General features: G+C 43.7%; 1 protein-coding gene across 6 annotated transcripts in view; it reads left to right on the top strand.

Annotated features, from left to right (window-relative positions):
• GTF2IRD1 (GTF2I repeat domain containing 1) overlaps positions 1-13342 on the top strand; it is a 108615-nt gene extending 95273 nt beyond the window's left edge. For 5 of the 6 annotated variants that reach the window (XM_044287948.1, XM_044287945.1, XM_044287944.1 and 2 more), the window contains 3 exons: positions 8672-8712; positions 10588-10736; positions 13125-13342. In XM_044287948.1, coding sequence (XP_044143883.1) covers positions 8672-8712; positions 10588-10736; positions 13125-13193 — 259 coding nt within the window. In that variant the 3' untranslated portion in view covers positions 13194-13342. The other variant, XM_044287947.1, reaches the window with a different exon arrangement.
• The last annotated feature ends 4164 nt before the right edge of the window (positions 13343-17506 follow it).

Here is a 17506-nt window from a genome sequence, read left to right as displayed (position 1 = left end):
CAGCTCCACCCCCGGCTCCAGGACCTGACCAGATTCATTCATCTACTGGCAGCAGCTGCTTAAAGTCATATTTCTTTTTTTTTCAACTTAAATTCCTTATAATGCAATATATTAATATATAGGGCTCTTACTCATTTTGGTTGGGTCGTTTCTTCAAAAAACAGACTTTTATAATATGTAAATGAGCTCTCTACCAGGCAAGTAAGGCAGTTACTTGCTGGTAGCAGCCGCATCCTCCTTTCATAAAGACGCCCCCTTTGCATGTTGGTTGACAGGGCCAGCGAACGCGCTCGTCTTCTGGCTGGCCCTGTCTGCGTTCAAAATCTGGTGCCTGCGCCGTACTGGTCTTCAGTCGGCGCAGGTGCACTGAGGGGACGACGCTCGCTCGGCCGCTCCATCCTTAATGCGCCTGCGCCGATGACGTTACATCTACACCCGGCGCAGGCGCACTGAGGAAGGAGCGGCCGAGCGAGCGTCCGCCTCTCAGTGCGCCTGCGCCGACTGAAGACTGGTACAGCGTAGGCGCCAGATTTTAAACGCAGACAGGGCCAGCCAGAAGACTAGCACGTTCGCTGGCCCTGTCAATCAACATGAGGAGGGGGCGTCTTTATGAAAGGAGGATGCGGCCGCCCTACCTGCTGGTAGAGAGCTCATTTACATATTATAAAAGTCAGTTTTTTTTAAGAAACTACCCAACCAAAATGAGTAAGAGCACTATAATATATCGCATTATAAGGAATTTAAGTTGGCAAAAAAAAAAATATGACTTTAGTGGGGTGACAGAAGCCCTTTAAGCCAGCCAGGCCCAGACTAGAGAACAGACAGTGTGTGGCGTGGCGTGGCGTGGCCCTACCCTACCGATACCGATACCGAACAGACTGGACTGAGCCTGACCTAGTGGAGACGGTGTGTAGCAGGTTAACTTAATAATAATAAGGTACAACTTACAAGTAGTGACTGAGTGGACTGACCTAGGCCTCTTTCACACTTGCGTTTGTCCGGATCCGGCGTGTACTCTACTTGCCGGAATTACACGCCGAATTCGGAAAAACGCAAGTGAACTGAAAGCATTTGAAGATGGATCCATCTTCAAAATGCGTTCAGTGTTACTATGGCAGCCAGGACGCTATTAAAGTCCTGGTTGCCATAGTAGTAGTGGGGAGCGGTATACTTACAGTCCGTGCGGCTCCCGGGGCGCTCCAGAGTGACGTCAGAGCGCCCCATGCGCATGGATGACGTGCCATGCGATCACGTGATCCATGTGCGTGGGGCGCCCTGACGTCACTCTGGAGCGCCCTGGGAGCCGCACGGACAGTAAGTATACCGCTCCCCCGCTCTCCACTACACTTTACCATGGCTGCCAGGACTTTAGCGTCCCGGCAGCCATTGTAACCATTCAGAAAAAGCTAAACGTCGGATCCGGCAATGCGCCGAAACAACGTTTAGCTTAAGGCCGGATCCGGATCAATGCCTTTCAATGGGCATTAATTCCGGATCCGGCCTTGCGGCAAGTCTGCAGGATTTTTGGCCGGAGAAAAAAGCGCAGCATGCTGCGGTATTTTCTCCGGCCAAAAAACGTTCTGGTCCGGAACTGAAGACATCCTGATGCATCCTGAACGGATTTCTCTCCATTCAGAATGCATTAGGATAAAACTGATCAGGAGTCTTCCGGCATAGAGCCCCGACGACGGAACTCTATGCCGGGTCCGGACAACGCAAGTGTGAAAGAGCCCTAAGTCTCTTTCTATTCTAACTAGAGAGATTAGATCTGACTGAGTCTGAGAGGAGAGCTGGCTTGCGGCTGCCCCAGAATCTTCCTGATTTAAAAGTTAAAGGGGTTCTGCACTTTAATTTAACTGATGATCTATACTCTGGATAGATCATCAGCTTCTGATCGGCGGGGGTCAGACACCCGGGACCCCCGCCGATCAGCTGCTTGAGAAGGCACCGGCGCTCCAGTAGCGCCGCGGCCTTCTCACTGTTTACCGCCAGCCCACTGACGTCACGACTAGTATCAACTAGCGTGGACGCAGCTAAGCTCCATTCAAGGGAGAGAGCTTAGCCGCGCTCAGGCTAGTTGATACTAGTTGTGATGTCAGTCAGTGAGAAGGCCGCGGTGCTGCTCGAGCGCGGCTGCCTTCTCAAACAGCTGATCGGCGGGGGTACCGGGTGTCTGACCCCTGCCGATCAGAAGCTGAAGATCTATCCAGAGTATAGATCATCTCAGTTAAATGAACGTGCAGAACCCCTTTAAAGTTATTGTCAGTGCAGCCTGGATGATCACAGTGTTCACTTCACCGTTTAGAGAAATCATGTTCAAATGTGAGCGGTGGGAGGGTGATCTGTGGTCTGTGGATGTCATTACACTGGTATACGGGGGGGGGGGGGATCTGTGGATGATACTCTTATAGTGTTATAGGGAGGGGGATCGGGGGTCTGTGGATGTCATGAGTCATTACACTGTTATAGGGGGGGGGGGGTCTGTGGATGATACTCTTAGGCTACTTTCACACTAGCGTTCATGGGTCCGTTCGTGAGCTCCGTTTGAAGGAGCTCACGAGCGGACCCAAACGCCTCCGTCCAGCCCTGATGCAGTCTGAATGGACGTGGATCCGCTCAGACTGCATCAGTCTGGCGGCGTTCAGCCTCCGCTCCGCTCGCCTCCGCACGGACAGGCGGACAGCTGAACGCTGCTTGCAGCGTTCGGGTGTCCGCCTGGCCGTGCGGAGGCGAGCGGATCCGTTCAGACTTACAATGTAAGTCAATGGGAACGGATCCGCTTGAAGATGTCACCATATGGCTCAATCTTCAAGCGGATCCGTCCCCCATTGACTTTACATTGAAAGTCTGAACGGATCCGCTCAGGCTGCTTTCACACTTAGCTTTTATATGCCAATATAATGCAGACGGATCCGTACTGAACGGAGCCACCGTCTGCATTAATATGATCGGATCCGTTCAGAACGGATCCGATCAAGCGCAAGTGTGAAAGTAGCCTTATAGTGTTATAGGGAGGGGGATCGGGGGTCTTTGGATGTCATGAGTCATTACACTGTTATGGGGGGGAGGGATCTGTGGATGATACCCTTATAGTGTTATAGGGAGGGGGATCGGGGGTCTTTGGATGTCATGACACTGTTACGGGGGGGGGGGAATCTGTAGATGACACTGTTATGGGGGGGGGAGATCTGTAAATGACAGTTATGGGGGGGGGGGGATCTGTGCCACTCTGTGGATGACACTGTTAGACTCCCTTCAGACGTCCATAGCAGCGGCAATGTGCGGGTCCGCATTTTTTTTCGGGAACGGAATTGTGGACCCGGAAGTGCGGGACCGCCTTTCCGTATCCGGCAGCACGTCGTGCTGCCCTATAGAAATTAATGGGTCCGCAATTCCGTTACGCAAATTTCGGATGTGTGAATGGGGCCTTATAGGAAGAGGGATCCCGATATGACACTGATATGGGGTGGATCTGTGGATGACACATAGCATGAGATGCTATAAACGGTATGTGTCATCCACAGATCCCCCTCCATAAGTGTCATCCACAGATCCCCAGGCAGCTAGGAGATGTTGAAATCTGAGTGATTGGGGTTTTTCTTCCCTATTGCGGTTTTAGGTATTGGGTAAAGTATCGCAGCATTTCTAAGCATACTTGTGTAAATGTATCGTTGTTATAGCTGCCCCCCTACTTTTGTCCTGGCCCCCAGTGTGCCCCCCCAAAATTTGAAAGCTAGAGACGCCACTGCTCTGTGGACAATTTTGTACAAAGTGGGCCTTGCCTCCACAATACATACACAGGTTCTCTGCTTTGCGGCGTAAACTTTCCTGGTCAGAAAATCGAAGGCTCTATTTTTGCAGGGGTTCTTCAGATGGAATGGACACTAGAGTAAGAACCAGCCTCTGGAAGGATGGAGCCAAACGGAGTGGTCTTCTGGTGCCTGCCACCTCCCTAGAATGTTCCCTGAAACGCATATCTATCCTTGTGGCCAAGGTGATCAGGTCATTCAGAGTAGACGGACGGTCGTGACCAGCTAATTCATTCTTAATCCGGTCAGAAAGGCCCTTCCAGAACACCGCCAGGTGAGCCTCATTGTTTTATGCAAGTTCTACAGCCAGGGTACGAAATTGGATGGCGTACTGACCAACAGACGAGGAACCCTGTCGTAGACGCAGCAGAGCTGATGCAGCTGGGGACGTGCGGCCGGCCTCTTCAAAGACCAGCCGGAAGATAGCCAGGAAAGACTGCAGATTAGTGGTCTCTGAACCTCCATGTTCCCAAATAGGATTTGCCCAAGCAAGGGCCTCATCAGACAGCAGGGACACAATGAAGGCAACCTTGGACCGCTCAGTGGGAAACTTCTGCTCATGCAACTCAAAGTGGATCAGACACTGGTTCAGGAATCCACAACAGGTTTTTGAATCTCCACCATAGCGTGATGGCAGAGGAAGTTGCACACCAGCAGCATGCACTAGGTACTCTGTGGACTTGCGGATGCAATGTGTTTTTGAACTTTTATGGGGCCAGGGCTGCGTGAAAAACACAGAATATAGAACATGCTTTGTTTTTCACGCAACGCAGAACTGATGCGTGAAAGAAAACACTCATGTACACAGACTCATTGAAATGAATGGGTCAGGATTCAGTGGGGGTGCTATGCGTTCATATCACGCATCGCACCCGCGCGGAAAACTCGCTCGTGTAAAAGAGGTGTCTCAGTGTCTGTGTCCACCACCTTCAAAATCATTCCCTTTTGGGGCGTTGTCTTACTGTTGCATCTCCAATGTACTTTCATTTGCACCAAAGCTGTGAAACTGTCACGCCGGACGGGATATCAGACATACAGATAAACCAGCAAACCAGGCTCTAGGCGAGAAGCAGGGGAAGGGTCACCTCCTAGAAAATCCCTGACTTCTCTCCCTGCTTTGCTGAGCCCACATTCAGACCTAGATGGTAGGAATGATGTGTCATCGTGCCTGGGCTAAAACACCCTAGATTCCCTGAGGTGGTGAAAAGGGGAATAGGAGCAGCCTGCTCGCACAGAACCTGGATGGGAGAGATGACACCAACACAACCAAGAAAGCAAACAACAAAAACTGAAACCACACTTATCTTTGCAGAGCTGGAACAGACAACCTTCCTTCCTTGCTTCCAAGGCCAGAATTATTTCTATAACTCGCTCAGAGCACTGGGATGGAGTGCTATTTAAACTAATGACCCCACCCAGTGCACCTGATGGGAGGCGGATCCAGCACGGCTCCAAAACAAAACACTAAACACGTGCTGCTATTCTGGCCGACCTCCGCACATAGTCAGAGCAGGGCATGACAGTACTCCCCCTTCTACGGGTAACCTCCGGACACCCCGGACCAACCTTATCCGGATGAGATCTATGAAAAGCCCTCATACTATGATGCTGTGGTTCCTTAATTTTTTCTGAGCAGTGTATACATATAAATACATTTCAAGTAGTTTTAGTGCTGATTTTCTTTTTCTTTTTTTTACTATTGTAAGTTTTTATACTACAGTTTTTTGCATGCAAAAATAAATAAATAAAATGTTAAAATTTTAATCACCCCCCTTTCCATAGAATAAAATAAATAAATACATAAATACAAAAAATATAAACATAATGCGCATCACTGCGTCTAAAATGCGCATGATTTTTCCAATATGGCAATTTGCCATTTTTTTTCATCTCTTCTCTTACCTAAGAAAATTTATTAAAATATGATCAAAAAGTCACACACACTCCATAATGGTATCAGTGAAAAGATTGTCCCGCAGAAATGAGACTTGGGCCCCTTTCACACGGGCGATATTTCCGTGCGGGTGCAATGCGTGAGGTGAACGCATTGCACCCGCACTGAATCTGGACCTATTCATTTCTATGGGGCTGTGCACATGAGCAGTGATTTTCACGCATCACTTGTGCGTTGCGTGAAAATCACAGCATGCTCCTCTTTGTGTGTTTTTGACATAACGCAGGCCCCATAGAAATGAATAGGGCTGCGTGAAAATCGCAAGCAGCCGCAAGCAAGTGCGGATGCGTTGCGATTTTCACGCACGGTTGCTAGGAGTCGATCGGGATGGGGACCCGATCATTATTATTTTCCCTTACATGGTTATAAGGGAAAATAATAGCATTCTGAATACAGAATGCATAGTAGAATAGGGTTGGAGGGGTCAAAAATAAAATTATATAAATTTAACTCACCTTAATCCACTTGATCGCGCAGCCCGGCTTCTCTTTTGTCTTCTTCTTTGCTGTTCACAGGAAAATCACATGATCTTTTTACCATGGTGATGGATCATGTGATGAGCGCAGTGACGTCATCACAGGTCCTATTCCTGTGAACAACAAAGAAGATCAAGTGGATTAAGGTGAGTTAAATTATTAATATATTTTTTTAACCCCTCAAGCCCTATTGTACTATGCATTCTGTATTAAGAATGCTATTATCTTCCCTTATAGCCATGTTATAAGGGAAAAAATTACAGTCTACAGAACACCTAACCCAAACCCGAACTTCTGTGAAGAAGTTCGGGTTTGGGTACCAAACATGCAGATTTTTTTCCCACGCGCGTGCAAAACGCATTACAATGTTTTGGACTCGCGCTGAAAAATCGCGCATTTTCCTGCAACGCACCCGCATCTTATCCGGGCAAAAAACATCACGAAAGAGGCCTTAAAGGGATTGTCCAGGTTCGGTGATTATTAGTAAATAGGCTGCTTTTTACTAATAGCATACATATATGTGGGTTCTACCTTTCTTTATTCTGATGCCCCTATTCCTTAGACTGAATTTGCAGACCGGAAGTGTTATTTTTTGTTCAGCTGGTGACGTACTGGTGTGCTAAGCCTCGTCTTCCGCTTTAGCATAGTGCACGCCTCTCATCTGCATTTACACTCAATGGGGCCGCATGGATTATGCATATTCAAGAGCTGTAGGCACCCCTCCCATGTCTTTACAGATGAGGGGGAGGAATGGCAGGAAAAGGAATATTCATTAGAGGGAGTGGTTGGGATTGAGACGTCAATCTACAGAGTCGCACTGCCTTGTGGGACCCATAAGGCAGTGCGGCAGGAAATTACAAAGAGGGAGCACTGCAATGTAAACAATACCGAGCGCAGCTTCGGGGCCCCGTAGGAGCCCCGGAGGAGTGGAAAAAAAACGGAGAACCTTCAGGGGGACCTTACAGATACATTCAACAGTGAATGCTAATGTTAGTTAAAAAGACTGTGATCCCGGACAACCCCTTTAACTATAATAAAGTAACAGGCGTCAGAATATGGTGATAATTTTTTTTTCAAAGTTTTAATTTCTTTTTACAGTATTTAGACAAAGAAAACCTATATATATGTGGTATTGTTGTAATCCTACTGACCCAGAGAATGAAGGGCACAGGTCAGTTTTACAGCAAAGTGAACGCCATAGGGACAAAAAATGTAAAACGGTGGAGGAATTGCAATTTTTTTCCCGCTTCCCACTACTTTGTATGCCATATTAAATGGTGGCATTAGAACATACAACTTGTCCCACAAAAAACAAGTCCTTATATGGATATGTGAACAGAAAAATAAAAAAGTTATGGCTCCAAGCAGGTAGGGAGGAAAAATGAAAACGCATAAACTAAAAAAACTTCCGGTATCCAAAGGGTTAAAAGTTAAACTTTTGTCTTCTGTCCATAGAACCTTTTCCCAAAAGCACTGTGGAACATCCAGGTGGTTTCGGGGGGATCAACACGGGCCACAATATAATTTTTTTTTCTTTGGACAGAAGCGTCTTCACACCTTTCTTGTGGAGTGTGTTTCAAATAGTAGACATACCAACAGAGGTTTTTGTAGTTGTAGAGTCTTCTAGGTCTTTTGCTGTAAAGCCTCATTCACACATCAGTGTTTGGACAGTGATTTCCATTAGTGATTGTGGGCCAAAAACAGGATTGGAGCCTCCACAGACATAAGGTACAGTATAAGCAAAAGATCTGCACCCGTTCTGTGTTTAGAGCCTGGTTTTGGCTCATAATCACTGACGGAAATCACTAACCAAAACACTGACTGTGTGAATGAGGCATTACTTTTGGGCTCTTGCCTGTTGTGCTCTTGAAGTAATCTTAACAGAATACCCACTCCTAGGGCATGTAGCAATAGTGCTCATTTTTCTCCAATCTTAGATAATTTAACCCTGAATTGATGTACACCAAGGTCTTTAGCAATGCTTTTGTGGCCTTTTCCAGCTTCTGAGGTCTTCTGCAAGTTGCTTGTATTGAGGCATGGTTCACTCTAATCAATCTTTCTTGTAAACAACAGATTTGACGGTAATCAGACTTTGCATGCCTTTATTAGGCAAAACGCCAGTAAAATGCACACTTTTTTTTCTTGAAACTGCAGTTACTGTTTAAACATCTATTTACAATGCGGACTTTCAAAGTTATTTTCATAACTTCACATTAGAACAATAATCTCTGTGAGTCATGATGCTTTCATAACTTGAGCACATTAAAACTGCATGAGAATTGAAAAAAGATTTGCTAAACATGATGATGACCATCCTCAGCAACATGACATTATTTTAGCAGGTGGTCACTCCATGCCACCACAATGTACCTTCCATACTTTTCTATAATGCAGAAATGAAAAAGTAATCTATTAAATCTGTATTTTTACAGGCCATTTTCAGAGATATGTATAGAGCCACCATCACAATTACGTAAGTATAATCTAATGTTTTAGGATACTTTATGGCATTATTTTAGCTCATATTTTTGGAAACTTTGAAATGCTGTGTGGCTGAACCATAGTTTGTATGAATTTCCAGAGTCAATAGAATAAAATCTCAATGGACCTTACAGATATGATATAAAGGCTACACCCAGGGAAGACCTGTGGTTTAGTTAAAGAGTTACTATCATATCAGAAGAGGGTCAGAAGTACTCATCCGAGTGCTGTGCACTTTGTTTCTCATTGGCTCTATTCTGGTCTCCCTAGAGAACTCAATAGTGTACGGTCTCATAGACTTTCTGTGAGCCTTTACACCATTTGCTCTGCAAGGAGAGCTGAGCTGAGTCGATCAGAAATGAAGGGGCACACCATTCAATGAAGTGCTTCTTCTGTGTTTTAAAATGATAGGTACTCTTTTTACAAAACAACAGTGTGTATGCCATCACAGTCCTTTCAACCCAATGAATGTTCAGTTTGAAGTTCATACCTTTGATTTCTATTGCCCTTATAAAACCATTTACTGCTTCTTTGTAATTAAAATGCATTTGGAAAGTCTTCAGACCTTTTTACTTTTTCATATTTTGTTGCGGCCTTGTGCTAACATAAAAAAATAAAAATCAGGTTTATAGCCTCCAGTCTTCTTGGGTATGATGCCATATGCAGATCTTCTCAAGCTCTGTCACGTTGGATGGGGACTGTTAGTGGACAAAGACATTCACAGAGTTGTCCCTAAACCACTCCTGTGTTGTCCTGGCTGTGTGCTTAGGGTCATTGTCTTGTTGGAAGTTGAACCTTTCTGCCAGTCTCAGGCCCAGAGCACTCTGGGTCACGTTTTCATTAAGAATATGTCTGTACTTTACTCCATTCAGCTTTCCCTCAACCCTGACCAGTCTCCCTGTCACAGCCGCTGAAAAACACTCCTACAGAATGATCCTGCCACCACCGTGCTTCACTGTACGGATGTTATTGAGCAGGTGATGAGTAATGCTTAGTGTTCTCCAGACATAACGCTTAGAAGTTGAATCTTGGTTTCATCAGGCTAGAGGATCTTGTTCCTCACAGTCTGAGAGTCTTTTAGATGCTTTTTTGCAAACTCCAGGTGGGTTGTATGTGCCTTTTACTATGGATAGGCTTCTTTCTGGCCACTCTTCCATAAAGCCCAGATTGGTGGAGTGCTGGCTGACTTTCTGGAACTTTCTCCCAGTTGCAGCTTAGCCATTGGGTTCTTGGTCACTTCTCTTACTGAGACCCTTTTCCTCTGAACGGTTTGTTCCAAACATCTTCCATTTAAGAATAATGAAGGCCACTGTTCTCTTGAAAGCTTTCAGTGCAGCAAACATTTTTGTACCCCTCTCTAGATCTGTGCCTCCACACAATCCTGTCTCTGAGCTCTACAGACAGTTTCCCTCCTCTTGGCTTGGTTTTTGCTCTGATATACATTGTAAGCTGTGAGATCTTATATAGATAGGAGTATGTATTTCCAAATCATATCCAATCAATGAAATGTACCACAGATGGACCCCAGTCAAGGTGTAGAAACATCTCAAAGATGATAAAGAGAAATGGGAGGTCCTCAGAGCTAAATTTCAAGTGTCATAGCAAAGGGTCTGAATACTTAGGTCCATGTAAATTTTTCATTTTTAATAAATTTGCAAAAAAAATCTAAAATTTTGTACCCCATTATGGGGTATTCAGCGCAGATTAATGGGGGGAGGGGCTTGATTTTTTTTTTTATTTAGCACAAGACCACAACACAGCAAAATGTGAAAAGATGAAAGGCTCTAAAGACTTTCCGCTTTTTGGTTTCCATCTTACAAAATGTACTTTTTATGTAATGTCTATTTATTGTATTTTTCTTGCATAGACAAAGACAGCTTTACTCCCAAGCGAAAAAGAAAGCGAATTTCTGAAGGAAACTCTGTGTCCTCAACATCATCCAACTCTTTATCGTCCTCATCTTCTTCTTCTTCCAATATAGAACCCATCTCATCAGCACATCCAATGTCACTAGTGGTAAGTGTATATGTTACATACTGCATCTACTTATAAAGAAAGATACAATGCCTATACTTATTACAGACCTATCAAATTCAGTTAAAAATAACACCTACAAAACCTTTTGGAATAAATACTCATACAAAATATACAATATACAATATATCAGTCTTTGCTTAATGCATATATACAAACATAACTAATCCAGATCCACATATACAATGGTGTTTGAAAGTTTTTGAACCCTTCAGAATTTTCTGTATCTCTGCATGAATTTGAACTAAAACTACATCAGATTTTCACAGAAGTCCTGAGAGTAGATAAATATAACCAAATCAAACAAATGAGTCAAAAATATTAGACTTAGTCATTTATCTGATCCAATATCACAGGTCTGTGAGTGGGAAAAGTAAGTGAACCTTTTCTTTCAGTATCTGGTGGGACCCCATTGTGCAGAAATAACTGCAACTAAATGTTTCCAGTAATTTTTGATTAGTCCTCCACCTCCGCTTGGATGAATTTAGCCCATTCCTCTGTATAAAACAGCTTCAACTCTGTTACGTTGGTGGGTTTCCTCCCATGAATTGCTTGCTTCAGGTCCTTCCACAACATTTCTATTGGAATAAAGTCAGGTCTTTGACTTGGCTGTTCTAAAACTCTTTATTTTTTTCCCATTAACCATTCTTTGGTAGAACGATTTATGTGCTTAGGGTTGTTGTCTTGCTGCATGACCCACATTCTCTTGAGATTCAGCTCATAGACAGATGTCCTGACATTTTCCTATTGAATTTGTTAGTATAATTTAGAAATCATTGTCCCATAAATGATGGCAAGCCTTCCTGTCCCAGATGCAGCAAAACAAGCCCAAATCATGATACTAACACCACCACCATTTTTCACAAAATGAGTGTAGTTTTTATGCTGGAATACATTGTTTTCTTTTCTCCAACCATAATGCGTCTGGTTTAAACCAATTTAAGTCCTTCTGAAGTTTAGCAAATATGCACTGCAGCACATTAGTAACACTATTAATATAAGCCTATGTCTTAACTGCAGAGCTGGACTAGGATCCCCAGTGGCTAAGGTTTGTTATATCACACCTGTATAGAGGTTTAATCCCCAGCATCTCAAATTGCTTATGGTAAATAGATAAAGTCTTGTTCAACAAGGCTTTTGGCTATGATTTAGGAACACAATGCAAAGATGGGGGGTGGATCTCACTTGTGTGAGGGGTCATAAATTAGACTGGACAGGACAAAGTCGATTTTGTAATGAATATCAGATATTTGGGAATGCCACTAGGTGATCACGTGCTGTATTCATTTATTTATTTATTTTATGCACTTATATAGCGCTACTATATTCCACAGCGCTTTACAGACATTAGCATCCAACTGTTCCCAATGGGGCTTACAATCTAAGTTCCCCTTTAGTATGTCTTTGGAGTGTGGGAGGAAACTGGAGTATCCGGAGGAAACACACGCAAACACGGGGAGAACATAGAAACCCCAGCGCTGCAAGGCACCAGTGCTAACCGTTGAGCCTCCGTGCTGCCCTGTATGTGCATGATTGTATCCAATGGGGCAGCATAGACTGTTTAACCCATATCATGAGAATTAGACATGTATGTACAGTTTAGGATGATCATGTATATAAGTTGAATGGGGTCCTTCCACTTTTAAGCATTTTTATGTGTTGAAAGTGTTAAATGCTCCTGGTTGGCTGTAATAAAACTTGCTCTTCCTGAATTTCCTGAGAGTAGTATTCTACAATGTGTTCTATTCTGTAAATCAGTACTCAAAAGGCACAACACAGTAGTCTCTGTCCACTTCACCACCCATTCCTTGGCAATAGTGCTCATACTACAATATAAATTATGGATAGCTAGACGAAACAGCTGGACTTTAGATTCTCAGTCTGTCAAGACACACATTTTAGCCTATGACTCTCCACCCCATATACTAGGAGGCACCACTTGTATCCCTATAAATCTTATAGCTTTTGGGTGCCCTTTAGGGGTTTGGTGGACATATCTTTGTCTTTCTTGTTAAAAAAAATCATACATTATATATATATATATATATATATATATATATATATATATATATAGTGATCCATCATGTTATGACAGAATTCGTGTTTATTTTATTTATTTATTTTACCAATATAGCCCATGGACAGTGACAGGTGAATAAATGGGTCTCCCCTGGTGTGACAATTTATGAAATCCCTGATCTTAACCTGGATGTAGGTGGGTTCACATCACATTTTTCTGGGATATTTTTTTTACTGAAGACCTATCCTTTGGCCTTCTCTCAGCTCATCAAGCACACAAAGGATAGAAAATGTTAAAACAGTCTGTCTTGAAATGCTTGTCTGATATGCTGTGCTATTCTTTTGTTTCAGCAATGGCCCATGTATATGCTGGACTATGGAGGTGTAAATATGCAGATTCCTGGACAAATGAATTACTAGTCTCACCGATGGAAGTTTAATGGAAATATGTAATTATTGTATAAAATGTATACGACTGTATTTAACAATGCCTTTTAGTTTTTTCCAATCATTTTTACAGTCTGTTTCTGCCATCCAAGACAGCCTTTTGAAATAAAATGTGTTGCCTTGTTCTGACTTGGGTCTATTTTTTTATGTATAGTGATATAATTATATACTTTAGTATACAGTCAATTTATATGTATTGAAAAAAAAAGGTCAAATGATAATTTGTGCTGCTACTTTGGTACGATGCCATGATTCCTGTGATATATTTGTTCATGTCAAAGTGCAGTGAATAGTGGTTCTCAGTGTTGTTGAAAATGATTAGATTGTTGCATGTATCAGCTGTAAAAATGTAAAAACAAAATGTACAAATGGGGCACGATAATCCTCTAGTAGAAAGACTATGGTCTGTTAAACCCCCTTAAAGGGATTCTGTCACCAGGATTAACGATATGCAGATATTTATATGTGCCCATTAGTCTTCATGCAGTGTTTACAATGATCCCTCTGTTTATGTTCTGTAGCCTTATATTCTTATAAAAAGCAATCCTATTCATATGTAAATCACCCCTGTCAGGAGCCCAAGGGGTTGTCCCACAATCTACTGGAGACCAGCACCACCCATGAATCCGGAACCCAGCACCGCCTACTACTTAATTTATTCACTGCACTATCCTGACGTCATGTAATCTCTGCTCCGTAGTCTCGCTCAGGCCAGTGGACACTGTAGTCTGCGCCCGTGCAGACTACTGGCACCGGCTTCAACTTGTCCACTGTGCATGCGCCGGCTCCCTGCGCACCCCGATCGGACCGGAAAAGACTCTTTCTTTGCGCAAGTCGGTCCTAGGTGGAGGAATCTTCTGGCAGCTATCGCTCCTTTGACAATTTTGACCGACTTGCACAGAGAAAGAAAGTATTTTCCGGTCCGATCGGGGTGCGCAGGGAGCCGCGCATGTGCAGTGGACAAGTTGAAGCCGGGGCCAGTAGTCCGCACGGGCGCAGACTACAGTGTCCATTGCGCCTGCGCGAGACTACGGGGCAGAGATTACATGACGTCAGGATAGTGCAGTGAATAAATTTAGTAGTAGGCGGTGCTGGGCTCCGGATCGATGGGCGGTGCTGGGCTCCAGGAGATCGTGGGACAACCCCTTGGGCTCCTGACAGAGGTGTTTTACATATGAAAAGGATCGCTTTTTATAAGAATATAAGGCTACAGAGCATAAACAGAGGGATCATTGTAAACACTGCATGAAGACTAATGGGCACATATAAATATCTGCATATCGTTAATCCTGGTGACAGAATCCCTTTAAGGTAGTTAATTTAATTATTCTATTTTATTTTTTGCAAAATCAATAACTTAAATGGTTTTTCTGGTTTCTAGATATTGAGAAGCTGAACTCAGAATAGATCATCAATGTCAGATCGGTTGGGTTCTGGCACTCCTACCAATCAGCTGTCTTTGGCAGGAGCCAGAATCAAACAGTGGACAAAGCTAGAAGAAGACAGCTCCTTCCACTGTGTAGTGGTGATGCCGAGTTACTGCAGCAAAGTGAATTCAGGTGAGCTGCAGTAAGCCGACACAGCCACTACACAGAGCTTTCTGCTTCCGGCTCTGCCAATTATATTGTTTCCGGTGCTGTTGGATGCCAAAAACAGCTGATCAGTGAGGGTTGTAGAAAACTACAGGACATAAGGGGGAAGATTCTATAAGACAAAGACATTTTGGATTCAACTGCTGTGGTTTTACGATGTGTAAAAAGTATCTGTATTCGTCGACAACCTCAAAAAAAAGAAAAACGTCAATTTTGTCTTAAGGCTATAATCACATCTGTGTAATGGTATTTCAGTAGTCTGTTCCAGCAGAGGAGCAGACTACGGAATTATCGTATCCGCCATAGCTGGACACCGCCAGGCCAGCCGGATACCTGTTCACTATAATTTAATCCATTGGGTCTTGAATGCTGGTTTTCTGCATGCGCCAGTATTTCCCCAGAAACAAGCCGGCATTTATGACGGAAACTCGGCTGATCCAATTATAGTGAATAGGGATCCGGCAGTGTCTGGCTATGCCAGATACAGTAATGCAGGTAGTCTGCTCCTCTACCAGAATACTGTAATGCAGATATGAACCTAGCTTAAGCAATGGATAAGACTCTTCTCACATACAGTGCAAGGATATGATTCTGGAAGTGATTCAGAAATATAGTTATGTAAGCCACCATTTGGTTGAATAGTTGATCATTCCTTCTCATAGTAACACAGCTGCATATGCTCACCAATGATCCACTTTCATATTTTGCAAGCAAATTAAATGGTTTTCAGCTTGTAAAAGATTTTCAATGGGCACATATGCTGTTTATGCAGCTACCCCGAAATCTCAATTTGTTAGGAGAATGGTTGGTTTGAGTTATTGAGTTGAGTCTGTAATTACACTATTTTCCTCTCATCTGCTGCACAATCAAGATGCTCCTGTGTTTATCAACTTCAACTGATCAATGGTTCATAAACACGGAAGTTCACTTAAAGGGAACCTGTCACCGGGATTTTGTGTATAGAGCCGAGGACATGGGTTGCTAGATGGCCACTAGCACATCCACAATACCCAGTCCCCATAGCTCTGTGTGCTTTTATTGTGTAAAAAAACACGATTTGACAGATATGGAAATTAACCTGAGATGAGTCCTGTCCCTGAGATGAGTAAGGGACAGGACTCATCTCAGGTTAATTTGCATATGTATCAAATAGTTTTTTTTACACAATAAAAGCACACAGAGCTATGGGGACTGGATATTGTGGACGTGCTAGCTGCCATCTAGCAGCCCATGTCCTCAGCTCTATGGCCAAAATCCCGGTGACAGGTTCCCTTTAAGTGGCAAAACACAAATCTACAGTTCTAAATTTCAGTGTGGAATAAAAACACTGTAGGCACTGATGCTCAGAATACAGTATTAGACTTCCTGCACCTGAGATGCATGCATCTGAGGTGTTAAAGAGGACCTTTCACTGGTCCTGACGTTACAATATTATTACCTGGTAGTGTAAGGCTTTATTAGTAGATGTCAGGGCGCTTTTTCTTTTTCAGATGCGCTGGTCCATTCCCCCGCTGTGCCTCCTGTTCACTTCTGCCGCCTGCATCGGTACAGGTATGGGAACGCAACCAAACGGAACAGAATGCATTTTGGAGCATTCCGTTCTGTTCAGTTATGTTTTGTCTCCATTGACAATGAATAAGGACAAAACGGAAGCGTTTTTTTTCAGGAAAAATAAAAACTCTAGTGTAAAAGTAGCCTTAGGCCTCATGCACACGGCCATTGTTTTGGTCCGCATCCGAGACACAGTTTTTGCGGCTTGGATGTGGACCCATTCACTTCAATGGGGCCGCAAAAGATGTGGACAGCACTCCGTGTGCTGTCCGCATCCGTTGCTCCGTTTCGTGGTCCGCCAAAAAAATATAACTACATACCAACAATAGATGTCACCAGCAAATATATACACCGCACGGTAACTAACCATAAACCTCCTACAAAATCAAAAACAAACCCGCAGATATTGTAGATCTTTATTGAACAAATATGCAAACATACAAAAATGAATAAAACCCAGTAGAGAAATGCAGAGGCGTGTGGATAAAATACCCCCAAGCCAGTGCATGTGTCAATGAATAATAGTTGCATATAGTTACCGCTGCATATATGATACACCAAGGAATATCCAAAAGGGATGAAACAATCACCATGCTAGGTGTGAGTCTCATTTATAAATGCATAAATATGCCACAGGCATGTGCAACTTACACCTGTGCAAAATTGGGAGACCAATTAGCATACAGAATGTGTGGGGTACCACTAACGCCTGGTACTGACACATAAGCAGCGATAACAAGCATGAACAAATAACAGATGACCAACCTGGCTGGAGGGACGGCCCCGTGTGCTGTCCACATCCATTGCTCTGTTCCGTGGTCCGCAAAAAAAATATAACCTGTCCTATTATTGTCCGCGTTTTGCAGACAAGAATAGGCAGTTATATTACTGGCTGTCCGTGCCGTTCCGCAAATGCCATCCGTGTTTTTCGGATCCGCAATTTACGGACCGCAAAACACACAACGGTCGTGTGCATGAGGCCTTAGCCCAGATAAAAAAAACTCCTGACGTTGTCTCTGGGTCATGATTGGCTTGACACAAGGAATGCGACAGTTGTGGCCCATGTCCTGGATATGTCTGTGTGTGATGGCTCTTGAAGTACTAACTCCAGCCGCTGTCCACTCTTTGTGAATCTCCCCAAAA

This window comes from Bufo gargarizans, chromosome 3, assembly GCF_014858855.1.
Source record: "Bufo gargarizans isolate SCDJY-AF-19 chromosome 3, ASM1485885v1, whole genome shotgun sequence".
Lineage (NCBI taxonomy): Eukaryota > Metazoa > Chordata > Amphibia > Anura > Bufonidae > Bufo > Bufo gargarizans.
Note: the sequence above shows the minus strand (reverse complement) of the source record. Positions and strands in the feature narration are given on the sequence as shown.